This window comes from Euprymna scolopes, chromosome 10 (assembly GCF_053919585.1).
Source record: "Euprymna scolopes isolate OS-2025 chromosome 10, ASM5391958v1, whole genome shotgun sequence".
In the NCBI taxonomy this organism is placed as follows: Eukaryota; Metazoa; Mollusca; class Cephalopoda; order Sepiida; family Sepiolidae; genus Euprymna; species Euprymna scolopes.
The window spans coordinates 69,825,904-69,840,697 of record NC_136491.1 but is presented as its reverse complement, the minus strand read 5'-3'; the positions used below and the strand labels follow the sequence as shown (position 1 = coordinate 69,840,697).

Sequence of the window (14,794 nt, the reverse complement as noted above, 5' to 3'; positions counted from 1 at the left end):
CAGTTAAGGATGAAGGAATTAATGTTTTGACCAATTTTTCGATATTTGTCAACCGAGATATCGAGCTTCAAAATGATACTGATCTTGTGAAAATCCGTCACCTCTGTCAAAAGTTTTAGGCAGAGATACAAACATGCATACATACATTTAAACAAACAGTTGAGATTTATATTATAGACTGGGGGAGTGCCCGGCGTTGCCCGAGTGTTTGGAGGTGTAAAAGAAAAAAAAAAGTGTTAGTAGGCAGGCAGGCTAGAACGTGTGATGCGAAGGCAGAAAAGAAAGTGAAAGAAAAGCTGCAATCTTACCGCTACACCACGACACGAGAGGAAGTGAAAAGCATTCAAATTTAACAATTAAAAAGTCGACTTGCAGAAATGAGTTCATACTGGTGCTAAAATGAACGTTGGCTGAAGGCCAGTTCAGCTTTCAGCCATTTCATTTATTTGTTTCCCCATGATGTTGGGGAAACAAAGCTCTTCCGATAAAGGGAGAACTCTCAAATGAATAGCAATTGTCTGATATGAAGGGTTTTCCCCACATTGATTAAACCTAATTGCTTTCAAGATGTTCCTGGCAGGAAAGCCAGGCGGCCTATTTCATTCTGATTAGTTTCGTTTTTATACGAAAAAGATGAACAAACACGTGAAAGGACGGAACAGAGGGAATTTTATAAAAGTCAATTAAAATAAATGTAGAGACGATTTCCGTTTGCAAATCATAGATATTATAATCTAGGAAGTATAAGGAAAGTTCTAAAAAATAGTAACGTGGTCGAGAGCCCCCCCCCCCGAAAAAAGCCTTTTGTGGATATACAAAAACGTGTGCGCGACTTTTGCCTTTTATATATATAGAGATTAGTTTTGTTAAATGGTTCATAATAAAATTTGCAAAGAAAGATTGTTATGTTATGATAGATAAGAAACTTGGGGAGGGGGACGTCAGTGAATATAATCATAATGTGAAGTTGTTGACTGGTAGCTTTTCCTGACATTGAAGACTGTTACATAAACCTATTAAAATATTTATTAATGATAAGAACAGTTTTAACAAATAGTCATATAAGATCAAGTCACAAACACAAAATTAAAAAATGAAAAATTAATGAATTACTTACAGGATTATTAAAAAAATGTGATGCATAAAATCACTGTGTTGTACGAATGGAAGGTAAATTTATAGTGGCATTTTAGTTCACAATTTCTGTACATAGTTGAATTGCATAAGTTTACATTAAGTAATTATTTTCAAATTAAATATTTTATAAAATTATAAAATGCCATCATAAATTTATTATGTTTTTAACTATATCAAATTACTTGAAATAGCCCAGTCAATTTTTATATACACTACACATTAACACACATAAATACTCAACTTCATAGATTATGTAAGTAAAAGTAAGAATATAAAAAGAAACAACAAAATATTGACAAGATATGCAATATTTTATTCCTTACTTTTATTAATATTTTTATGTTGGATTCTTTGGACTATTGTTCTGAGTGGTATTTTCATAACATTTCGGTCGATGTAACTTTCGACTTTCTTCAGGTGTATCATGTAGAATTTGGGAATCTTTCTGTCATACTTCGAAATTTGCACAGAATTTTGAACAGAACCCTTTATTTAATCAACTAGCGAGGGGTACCCGGCGTTGCCCGGGTGTTTGGAGGTGTGTGTGGAAACTCCGGGGGTGGGGGTGGGGTTAAAAAAAAAAGTAAGTATGAGGATCGAACCTGAACCATTGAGGCAAAGTTGTAAATTAAAGTGTGAAAAAATAATGTGCAACGTTAACCATTGCCCCACCGCGACATGCTAATGGAAACACGTTTGAATTTATTTAATTACTTGGATTTGGCAGGTGCCCGTTTTAATGAGTTAATGAGGTCAAGTTTGACTGCGGGATGGTATTCATTTACTGCTGAACGCTTCCCCCCCCCAAAGATGTTATAGGAAAAAGACTAACCCACATGCGGCGAGCGACAAATGTTGAATATTTATCTTCTCAAAATCGAGCAAATTAAATAGACAGGCGAGCTTCGTTGTTAACTGTGAGATATTACGATTTATATGTGATATAAAAAGTTGTGAAGCGAGCGACCGCTTCTCTGAAAGAAGCCTTTTGTAGACACACAGAAAAAGCGAACACACATACATACATACATATATACATACATACATACATTTTCGCTTTTATGAGAGAAACAGGCTCTTGTTCTATCAGCAATGACTAATTAGAAGTCTTAAGTAATTAACAATTGTATTTTGAGTATTGCTCGCACTGAGGATTGAACCTTAACCCTCCAAAAGAGTGTAACTTACAACTGAATTTTACCAAGAACTATAGCATTAGTCCTCGCAGACCACCATGTTTTCCCCATAGATTAATTAAAGGGTTCTATTCGAAATTCTGTGCAGATTCTCGAGTTCAACGGATTCTCAAGTCAACACAAATATTCCTAAGTTCAACAAGATATCCCTTAAGGAGGTCAAAGGTTACATCGATTGAAACATTATGAAAATAACACTGAAGATGAAAACAGTAGTCTGAAGAATCCAAATAATATAAGGAATAAATTAGTTTGTAAAGACAATGTATTCCTGTGTTTTATATCTTCTTAAATTTCGGCACATAATCTGCCTTTACACATCTGTTTGACATCAATTTTATTTTATTTTTTATTTTTAATTTTAATTTAATTTTAAAAAAATTTTTAATTTAAATTTTATCTCTTTGCATAAATAGGATCCGCTCAAGTGGAACTTTGATTTTTGCTGATCAGTTCCTTCAACTCTCATACTTCTTACCCTCAAATTTGATCTATGGACTTGGAGAACAGCATTCACCACTGTTGCATTCCACAAATTGGTCTCAGATTTCTTTATGGAACAAGGACCATATTCCCTTGGTAAGAACATCCGGCACTTATCCAGTTTTGCACCAATATTTAAAAATTACTATTGCACAAAAATTTTATTATCTAGATACTTGTTAGGTTGACAAAAATGTCTTCATACCAAAAATTATGCAAATTCATTCAATGTTTTTGTTTTAAAAAAATAGATGCAAATTTTATGTTTTATCAGCATATGCTTTCTAGCTGGTATTATTACGATGGTTATGTAAGATTTAAACTATCTTTTTAAGAAAAGCTAATTAAAAGAGAGATAACCAGTAACAAAGATCGAAAATAGCCACTGAGAGATTTCACTGGTTGAGTAAGCCCATCTTCTTTGCAGCAAACTTGGCAGTATCTTCTATGTAGTTGTCTCAATTCATGTTACCTGTGAATGCTAAGCCAAAAATTTTGAATGTTGGACTCTGAAATAAAATGCTAATAGAAGGACAATATTATTCTGTCATATAATAAGAGAGAAAAGACAAGAACATCTTAACTTAGTGAACATTGAGTGATAGCTTATACTTTCAATGCCGATCAACATTATGTAAGAGCATTCATGAGTAACACATTTTCAGCATGGAAGACATGGTCAAGCAGAACGGCAGTTTTTAAAGTCATGTAATAGTTTCTCATATTATCGAGAGTTAAAATTCGAGTAAAGCAAACTAGAGCTAAAATAAAAAAAAAATTAAACTTATTATGTTTTTGCTGCCAAAATCTTCTCTGCAAACTATGGCTGTGGTGCCAACATGATGATGCTATCCTGAAAGCAACATAGTTGACAGATGAAAATAATGACCCCAATGGATGAGATAGTACATTGAATATATGGAAGAAGCATTAGTGAATTGTTAAGAGGGGGCGCATTTATGGTAGATGCTGTCATGAGATTACTTGCTAGTATTTTCTATAATTACAGTCTCATTGTAAGTGATATTTAAGTAAAATGATCTCTTTTCTAGGCGTCTAGGAGTCTAGTCTATCTATGAGTAGACACCAATCCGTTTGTGAAACTATCCCAAATATGTTCAACACAGTTAACTGCCATCATTATAGATTTAAAATTACAATCTTTAATAAACAGATGGGAACCTGTAAATAATGATCCAAGCTTTTGTCAGTTTTCTTATTATTTAAGAATATAGGTAGGGGCAAAACTTCACTCTTATGTTATTTCTACTCAAGTTCTGCCATGACATCTTCATAATTTTCATAATTTGTAATATCTGCAATGAGGATTTTAGTTTCATAGAATTGTCTAAGAATTTATCAGGCCGAGATGAAATAACAATTCATTATGGTCTACTTGATCTGAGAAGCCATCTGCAAGTCAAACACTAAAAGAAGATGAAATTAAAATTCCCAGATGTGAGAAATCGGCCAACAGTGTAATCATTCTTTACTGGCAGTATTATTCACAGAGTCAACAGAAAAGCACTTTGTTCTCAGAAGCTTTTCTATGTCATATGTCAGTATTATTTTGTTAAAAACAAAGAATCCTTGGTTAAAACAGATACATTTTTGTAAGAGGAATAAAAATGTAAGAGCCTAGGAAATTTATTCAAGGCTTTGTCTTAAAATATATATGAAATAAAAAGAAATTTATTGAGGTCTATCAGAAACAAAATAAAATGGTTTTAACAATTCACTTACTATTTATACTTTTAGTATTTGCTTGATTGCATACATATGAAATCATTTGAAAATATATAATTTCATAAATTCTAACTGTCATATAATGGCTTAGAGGAACAGCTACTTGTGATTTCAAGGGGCATTGAAAAAGTAATGCCTCCTATTTTTTAATGCGCCTGAATGTATCAGAGTGGATTTAAAATTGCATTGTTATGATGACTGAACTTATGCATTCATGACCTGAAAATTGCATCTCTCTGTTGTAGATATTGACGTTGTGAGACCCTAAAAAAAACAATTTCTGTCATTGACGTGCATCAGGAGCAGAGATGCATTATTCTCCATGCAGAAAAGAATTGAACTAATCAACATTCACCAGCGCCTGTTAAACATTTAAAATGCCGATGCAGTTAGGATATGGGTTTGTTAATTTAAGAGTGGTGACAAATATGTAAGTGACAAAATGGGCTCTGAATTTTTATGATTGAAGCAGTAAAACAGGCTTGCAAAAAGTGCATAGGGATTAGTGTTGAGAAAAATAAATTCTGGAGGACAAAAGGTCGCACATTTTAATGGTATCACTCCCGTCTTCATAGTGCTTCAACATTTTAATTTTTGAGTTAAGAACTAGGAAACCTTACTTTTGGAGCAGCCCTCATATTGAAGATTTTATTTATTATTTGTTTTTTATTGTTGGCACTATTAATACAAATGTGAAGGAGATTTATTTTTATTTAAAAAAATATATTTTCAGAGTAAGATGAACCTCTATGGCTCTCATCCATTTTATCAAATACTTGAGAAAAATGGTAAATCACATGGAGTATTCCTGAGAAACAGTAATGCAATGGGTAATTATTGTTTATTTAAATGTATAACGTATATAATAAATATTTAAATGTATAACGTATATCATAAATATTTAAATGCATAACGTATATAATAAATATTTAAATGTATAACGTATATAATAAATATTTAAATGTATAACATATATCATAAATATTTAAATGTATAACGTATATAATAAACATTTAAATGTATAACGCATATAATAAATATTTAAATGTATAACATATATCATAAATATTTAAATGTATAACATATATCATAAATATTTAAATGTATAACGTATATAATAAATATTTAAATGTATAACGTATATAATAAATATTTAAATGTATAACGTATATAATAAATATTTAAATGTATAACGTATATCATAAATATTTAAATGTATAACGTATATCATAAATATTTAAATTTATAACGTATATAATATATATTTAAATGTATAAGGTATATCATAAATATTTAAATGTATAACGTATATAATAAATATTTAAATGTATAACGTATATCATAAATATTTAAATGTATAACGTATATAATAAATATTTAAATGTATAACGCATATAATAAATATTTAAATGTATAACGTATATCATAAATATTTAAATGTATAACGTATATCATAAATATTTAAATGTATAACGTATATAATAAATATTTAAATGTATAACGTATATCATAAATATTTAAATGTATAACGTATATCATAAATATTTAAATGTATAACGTATATCATAAATATTTAAATGTATAACGTATATCATAAATATTTAAATGTATAACGTATATCATAAATATTTAAATGTATAACGTATATAATAAATATTTAAATGTATAACGTATATCATAAATATTTAAATGTATAACGTATATCATAAATATTTAAATGTATAACGTATATCATAAATATTTGAATGTATAACGTATATAATAAATATTTAAATGTATAACGCATATCATAAATATTTAAATGTATAACGTATATCATAAATATTTAAATGTATAACGTATATCATAAATATTTAAATGTATAACGTATATCATAAATATTTAAATGTATAACGTATATCATAAATATTTTAATGTATAACGTATGTCATAAATATTTAAATGTATAACGCATATAATAAATAGAGGAGAAAGTGTATGTGCAAATGGCTTTTTCTATCAGTTTATGCCTATTAGTATTGAAAGTGTATTGATGCTTCTCACTAGTGAATTTATTTTTACACTTTGTTTGATTAAGTATGTCTCAGAAATGGAAGATGTCAGATATATTACAGCCTTAAAATGTACACTTGGTTTAATGTTTAGTGATTGCATTAGAAATCTGTGGAAGCAAGAAAGTATAGCGTTGAAAATTATTTCTATTTTCCATTGCTTATCAATTGTGTCACATAATAAAATAAAGAACATGTTGACAAAGAAGTTAAGCTAAAATTCAAAGGTGCAAATGCAAAAGAAAAGACCAAAACGGTAGAACTTTTATGAAATTGAATTTTATTCAAAGTCAAAATGTATTTCACAAAGATTCCAATCTGCAAAAAAGGACAACAGTTAACAAAACACGAAATAGGATAAACTATATTTAATGGAATTAAAATTTCAAGACATGTAAGTTCTTTTTATAATGTTGTGGATTGCATTAAAGAGATATGAAATATGAGAATATAGTTAATTAATAGAGATACCTGGCATTGTATGGAAAAGAAAGAGAAATATTATTATAAGAGCCGCCACAATATAAGTTTAAGTAAAAAAACAACATAAAAACTGTCAGTCTATATTTGTGTCAACGCTTTTGTGCACTTGTTAGTAACAGGATTTCTGATAAACTCTGCACATATAGCAGTATCAGCAGAGGACCACTGTAGCACAATGATAAAGATCCCATTTTAGGGAAGCTAGATCTTCCTACATTTAAAAGCCTTATGCCTGACCTTCCTTGTACTCTGATGTAGACGAGTATCATTTAAAACATGTTACTAAAAACATGGCAACTTCAGGGCATTTTGTCAATCAGAGTAAATTTACGTCTCAAAAACTTGACACCTGGGCATCGTACAAGGCCGTCACAAAAAGTTTGGGAGTGTAACCTGTCGCAGACAGTTACATGCAAACTCAACTCTCAAGTTCTCAAAAGTAAAAATAAAAAACATATTTTTATAAAAACATGCATTGTTTGTTTACTTTGTACCAACACTAAAGTTTCAAGCCCAGATAATTAATTCTATGGAGATCTTCCTGCCAGTAATGGCACTGAGGACTCGACACAAGACCCGTCAAGCAGACATAGCAGATGACACATGAACTCTTTGATCTGAACGGGACGTTTTATTGTCTATGGATTATAGCTTTATCATGCTTAACATTGGGGAAGATGTTCCCACAGCACAAAAAGCCCAAGTTACTTTCCGTGGAAAACGATCTTGTCATACAACAAGCAATAAAAGTACACCAGTTTTCTTGAAAAATTTGTGTTCAAACTGATCAATGAAGAGACAAGTGGAGTGATAGGCCTCGTTGTTGATCTGTTAATGATGTGCTACCCTGAGCACCACTGTGAATTGTGTCTCTCCATGGCCACTATTTGTTGAAATGTTTTGAGCCTGCTCTCGACCTATCAAATCAGCAGGACATTCTGACATTTGAAAAAGGATATTTTATGGATTAATTATTATTTGTTGTTACTTATTGAATCAATTTTTACATTAAAATATTGAGTCTAGCAAAATAAACATTAAAAATTTGGAAAACAAAACTAAGGAGTTAAGAAAAATGCATTTGCAATATGAATGTAAGAAAAAAGAAATAAAATATAAGTTTATTCACTGTTTGTATGAAATTAAATTGTAGCATAAGTTTTACTACCTTCAATTAGACCAGATTATGCATTGACATGAGCATTCTCATGACAGTTTTATGAGCCTTACCACTTCTATGCTGGCTCATGACATACTGGAAGTGTGTGCTTTATTTTTTGACACCATCACTAGACGATTGCTGTACAGGACCAACAGACTCCCTTGATCTGGTTTAGTTTTTTAACATAGATCTCACTCCCTTCCTAGATCTATTCCTTTCACCATAGCTGAGAAACTCCAGCTGCCCTCTGTATGGTAACTTTCCAGAGTATCAGAGGAGGCTAACAGGTGCTACACCTTGCCCAAATGATGACCTAAAACTGTGCAAGGCAGAGGAGTTCATCTCCTTGAAGGATTAAACATAACCACTTACCTGAATACATACAATGCCTAGTATTCTCAAGTGGTCACCCATCTGGTATTAACCAGGCTCAGCGTCACTTAACTTTGTGATCTAACAAGAACCGGTGTGCCAACATGATTATGTAGCATAAGTAATGTTGTTAATTTTTTTATTGTTTAAAGTAGTTTGTTGAATACGTAAAATAAACTGAATGTTTTAATTTTGTTTGTTAGTGAAAGAAGGAATCAATATTTTTTGTTTCTTTTTTTTTTTATTGAAGTAAAAATAGAAAAGGGTAAAATCAATAATTTTGTCATAACAAAGACGATCGTAAAAAAAAACCCCAAGAGAATCAACGTTATTGTTTTGTTGATAAAAAATGGCTAATTAAAATTTTTTTAATGAATTTTATTTTATTTATGTTTATTTAAACTAAGTTCTTTTTGACAAACTATCCGTTAATTTTTAAATGTCATAGTAAGAGGCATAATGTAATTCAAAGAAAAGGTTTGATTGAGTAGCATTGCTACTTTAGAATATAAAAATTTTTTATTTAAAAATTTTAAAGTATTTTTAACTAGTAGAACCTGTATCCTGACATTACCCGGGTGAAATATAAAAGAATGTTTTAACTTCAAAAATAATTTCTAAAAAAACAAGAAAAGGAATCCACTGTCAATACTTTACATTACTCAAATAGGATTTAAATTGGTATAAAGAAATTTATCGTTTGTTTTAATCTGTTTTGAAAATTTTTCATTGTATTGAACTGAAAAGTTTATATAGTTTTTTGATGCATACATTCTTTGAATACTTCCCCTCCCTACAAAGACTGATCCAATTTGTTTGTTTAAAAAAACGCAATGGCAAGTTGTAGATACACATATATAATACGAACCAAACTGTTGTAATATTGTTACTCTAAAGTAAGGTTTAGGTTTAGTTTGGTAAAAGTTATATTTAACTTAAGTTTTTTATTTGCTCTTGAAAAGAAGATTATTTTGTTTTGTACATTAATTTATGGTATTTTTAGGAATAGGTATCAAAGAAAGTTTCAGTATTTATGTCATCAATTCTGAGTTTCACTGGATACTTCTAAAAGGTCAGTTTTTAAGGAAAATCCATCTCTCTACAAAGGAACATTTCCGATTGAGAAAAAATAGCAATTGCCGCAGTCTGGGGGAATTTTTTCTTCACTGACCAAGGAGAGAAAAGATTAAGTTTATTATCAGAAACAGATACTACACTTTAACAGTAGTTCCATTTTGAAAAGTAAAAAACAAAAAATAAAATCAAAGTTGTAAATAAGAGGAAAGCATTTTTTTTTTTACTTAGACTGTATTTTACTTTATTTGAACTGACAATCAAAACAAACATTTGTGTATAATCTATATATTTCTCTTAGTCTGTCTGTCCGTTCCACTTTTTCTCAGAAACTACTCAGCCGATTTGGCTGAAATTTTGTACAGACCTTTGTTATGATAAGGCGCAGTGAACTAAGTATTATGGTACGCATTCGATGCATAGTAAGGGATTAATAAGGATCAATAGGGATTAGTATGTAATACAAAAATGAACACAAATTTAACTATATTCAACCATTTGGCTTAAAGCACTCATTCTAAGCCAACGGGATATAACTTTTTCACGTTTTTAATGGGTTAAAACGTCTAATTGTTCATATTTATTAATAATATTAAAAGAAATTTTTAATTTAATTCCTATTAATTTAATTCCTATTAATTTAATTCCTATAACAGACAACACGCTATGCAACATACAAATATCTGTGCATGAGGTAGCTAAGCTAATCAAGAACCTTTGATTCCAGTAAAGCAACTGGCCCTGACGGCATTCTAATTATAATGCTGAAAAAGCTTCAACCAGAACTTGCCCCCATACTTACAAGACTGTTTAAGCATTGCTTTAAGGAGAAGTGCTTCCCAACACCCTGGAAAACCTCATCAGTATGTCCTGTATTTAAGAATTCAGGTGATAAGTTGTCTCCCTCTCAGTACAGACCAATAAGTCTCCTTTGTGTCATGAGTAAGTTGTTGGAATCCATATTAAATAGAGAAGTAGTCAACCATCTCAGCAGAAATAACCTTCTTAGTGACATGCAATATGGTTTCCGTTCTGCCAGATCTACAGCAGATGTGCTAACGGTTATATCTCATAGGATTAGTGAATCTCTTGACAAAGGCTTCCTCTCTAGGGCAATTGCTCTTGACATATCAAAAGGTATGGCATAAAGGCCTACTTCACAAGATTTCCAGTTACGCTATAACTGGAAATGTTTTCTCAATCATTAAATTATTTCTCTCTGATAGGCTCATAAGAGTAGTGGTTGATGGGCAGAAATCAGAGGTCCTCAGTATTAATGCTAGAGTCCCTCAGGGGTCCATCCTGAGCCCAACTCTCTTCTTGATCTACATGAATGATCTCCCAAAACACATACTTAAATCATTCGTTGACATCTATGCTGATGACATGACTATCTATGGCAACACATCAAAGGCCGTAAATAACAAAGTTCTCTCTGATTCTCTTTCCTCTGATCTTGAGCACGTGGTACAGTGTGGAAAGAGGTGGCTGGTTACTTTTCATGCATCTAAAACTAAGCTCCTATCTTTACATCATCAACGCTCTGATCCCCATCTGGCATCAATTGAAATGGATGGCTCTCGACTAGGGGAAGCTCCATGTTTTGATAAGCTTCTGGGATTGACCTTTACTCCTGACCTGAAATGGAACACGTACATCAAGTCAGTTGCCAAGGTCGCTGGAAAGATGGTGGGATCCTTCTACCGCTCCAGAAGATATCTCATTACTGATGCAATTCTCTATCTATATAAAAGCCAAGTACACCCAAGGATGGAATACTGCTGCCATATCTGAGCAGGAGCTGCTAAAAACAGCCTATCCTGCCTTGACAGAGTACAAAATAGACTTCGTGGCTTAGTGGGGGAGTCCCTTTTCTCTTCCCTGCAACCTCTCTCCCATAGAAGAGACATTGCGAGCCTATCTTTGTTTTATTGTTATTTCCATGGCAGGTGCTCGTCTGAGCTCCAATCTCTAGTCCCCCCTCCTAGCAAATCTTTTACAAAAAACACCCGTCTAGCTGAAACCACTGTCAAATCCCACTCTTTATCTGTGCCTAAATCAAAACGTAGATTCCATGAACAAAGCTTCTTTCTTAGAAGTGCACGCCTGTGGAACGCTGTTCCATTTGCCTGTTTCCCACCTGACTACAACTTGGATGTCTTCAAGTCCAACATAAACAAATTACTGATGAACCGCCCCCTTAAGTAAGACACTTTATCAAATCTCAACACTAACGTACTGTACACGCAATAACCCTTATCCGCGAGTGGCTTCCGGGCCTTGATAAGTGGTGACCACCTTGTAAAAAAAAAAAAAATTACATTATTTTCAAAGTAATGTTGTTCATAATTTGCAAAAGTAGTCTAATACATGTTCATTAATAAAAAGACATTATAGTAATAAATTCTTTACTAAAAGAAAAAAGCAAGTTTATCGCTATCATCTAGCTAGATATCTTATTCAATGAGCTATTTACATTATATTAATGCTTTTGACGCTTCAAGATAGATTAATTTTGTTGTGTAACATGTTAAAAAAGTGTCATTAGCTGCTTTAAAGATATTCCAGTAATTATAGGAGCAACTGGACTCATGAAGAAGAATTTCAAAAACTACCTATCAAATATACCTGGTGAACAAAGTGCAAGAGAGATTCAAACAATTGCACTTAGAGGGAGCATCAGAATCTTAAAAAAGATCTCTCGGTTGGAACATATAAGATAGTGGGTGAATGTTTGGAATCCGGTAGGATGCCCCATCCCAGCTTGAACAAACTAATAAGAAGATATTTTAAAATGCTCTCTTTCCAGACATCATACTACAACCTTCTCCTGCAATCACCTGGCGTCCAATCGGTGGTATTTTTGATTTATACATTTTTCTTGGTCCAAACCCAAATGATGTAGCACAGCAATACACAGATATCGTTAATCGGGCATTTATGCCTCCCTATTGGAGCTTAGGATTTCATCTGTGCAGATTTGGTTACCGAACAGTTAACCGGACTTTGGCTATTATGAATCGAGTTCGAGCAGCAGGAATACCTCAGGTTAGTATATTTAATTAGTCAGCAAAGGTATTTAGATGTTAATGTTGATGATGACTGGAAGTCATTGCTGATCAGCTGTAGAAAGAGGTGAGAAGGCAGCTACTGCTGCTGAATTATCATTGTTTTAGTGAAAGAAGGGACAAAGATTCGTAAGCAAAGTGTAGTCAGCAGAGACACTGTCAGATGTCAAGGCCAAGTCAATGAATGGCTGAATGCAGAAAAATGTTCTTTTTACATTGGTTTGTGAGCTGCTTTCGATGCAACACCTTGATAAGATCTGATTGGCTGCCTGAATTGACGGAATGAGCAGAAAGAAACTATGTTTGTTCATCTCACAAAGGCTAAAGTTACACATCAGGTTTTTGTTAGGAGTGCTAATTCGTAAATAGGGTTCACATAACAGAAGGCTAAGGTGTTTAATGATCAAACATCCAGTTTGGTAGGAATGTGAATCATAAATGGAGTGGACATGACAAGCATTTGATCTGGAACTAAATGCTCCCAAAATGATTCTTTCAAAATAGTTCACTTGATAATTAACATTTCTGAAGTTTCCACTTTGTGTTTTTCCAAATTTGTTGTATCAAGTTTGCTGTATAACATACTCAGGACCTATCGTGAAATCTTATTATTTTTAAATTGCATCCGTTATATATTTTTAACTTTTTTTATCTGTTATTTTTAATGCATTTACAGGTAGTTAGTAAGTCCGCAGTTTTTTTTTTCTTCATTTTGTTGTTATAGAGTAATTTTGTTGTTATAGAGTAATTTTGTTGTTATAGAAGTAATTTTGTTGTTATAGAGTAATTTTGTTGTTATAGAAGTAATTTTGTTGTTATAGAAGTAATTTTGTTGTTATAGAGTAATTTTGTTATAGAAGTAATTTTGTTGTTATAGAAGTAATTTTGTTGTTATAGAGTAATTTTGTTGTTATAGAAGTAATTTTGTTGTTATAGAGTAATTTTGTTGTTATAGAAGTAATTTTGTTGTTATAGAAGTAATTTTGTTGTTATAGAGTAATTTTCTTGTTATAGAAGTAATTTTGTTGTTATGGAGTAATTTTGTTGTTATAGAAGTAATTTTGTTGTTATAGAGTAATTTTGTTGTTATAGAAGTAATTTTCTTGTTAGAGAAGTAATTTTCTTGTTAGAGAAGTAATTTACAGTAGTATAGAGGAAGAAAGTCCTGAAGAAGAAATTTAAAAATATGAGCTGTACATTTTTGACGTGTGCGTTCGCCCCAGTTTCGAGCAGGAATATGAAATAAGAAAATAGTTGCACACTGACTAACTACCCTGATGAGGCTATTTTTAGCAAAATATCGGACTTACAACATCAAAAAAAGGACATAAAAATTATTTTATCATTTTCCTGACACTTAAAGTTTTCAAAATTTTCAAATTTATATTCAAAATTAGTGTCTTCAAATAGTGTGCAACTATTTTCTTATTTCATATATATATATATATATATATATATATATATATATATATATATATATATATATATATATATATATATATATATATATAAATATTTGTAATTATGCAAAAACTGTTCCATTCACATTTATTACAGAATTAATTTTGTAAAATGAATTTTTACTTTCAAATGAAATCGTTTACATTCAATAGAAACAAAGTTACCCTTTTCTCAGTATCTGTTTCAATTTGAAATTTTGAGCATAATAATACAGAAATAAACTAGTGTCAAAATAATACAGAAATAAACTAGTGTCAAAAGTATTCTTTCATATTTTGAAAATAGTTACTAAAACACACCACAATTGCTAAAAAAAGTGTGACTTGTATTTAGAAATAAACATAAGAAAAAACAGAGCAAGACTTATCACACTGCACAAAGAATTAAAAGTTCTTAGGACTCATAGAATACAGGAAATTATTGGCGAACATAGCATCTCGGACTAGTAAATTTAGTTTTAGCAATAGAATGCAAATACTCTGGATTAAAAAAAAATGCTCTGAATGTCTGTGATTACTTGAAATAATCAGAGAAGAGGTTAAGATTAGTAATTCTAATAAA

The 14,794-nt window shown here is 31.3% G+C and overlaps 1 protein-coding gene across 2 annotated transcripts in view; it reads left to right on the top strand.

The window, feature by feature from the left end:
- Positions 1 to 14,794, top strand: part of LOC145286080 (lysosomal alpha-glucosidase-like) — a 141,848-nt gene that overhangs the window by 72,627 nt on the left and 54,427 nt on the right. For both annotated transcript variants that reach the window (XM_080134751.1, XM_080134750.1), the window contains exons 4-6: positions 2,750 to 2,912; positions 5,296 to 5,392; positions 12,514 to 12,752. In XM_080134751.1, coding sequence (XP_079990877.1) covers positions 2,750 to 2,912; positions 5,296 to 5,392; positions 12,514 to 12,752 — 499 coding nt within the window. The remainder of the gene's footprint in view (positions 1 to 2,749; positions 2,913 to 5,295; positions 5,393 to 12,513; positions 12,753 to 14,794) is intronic.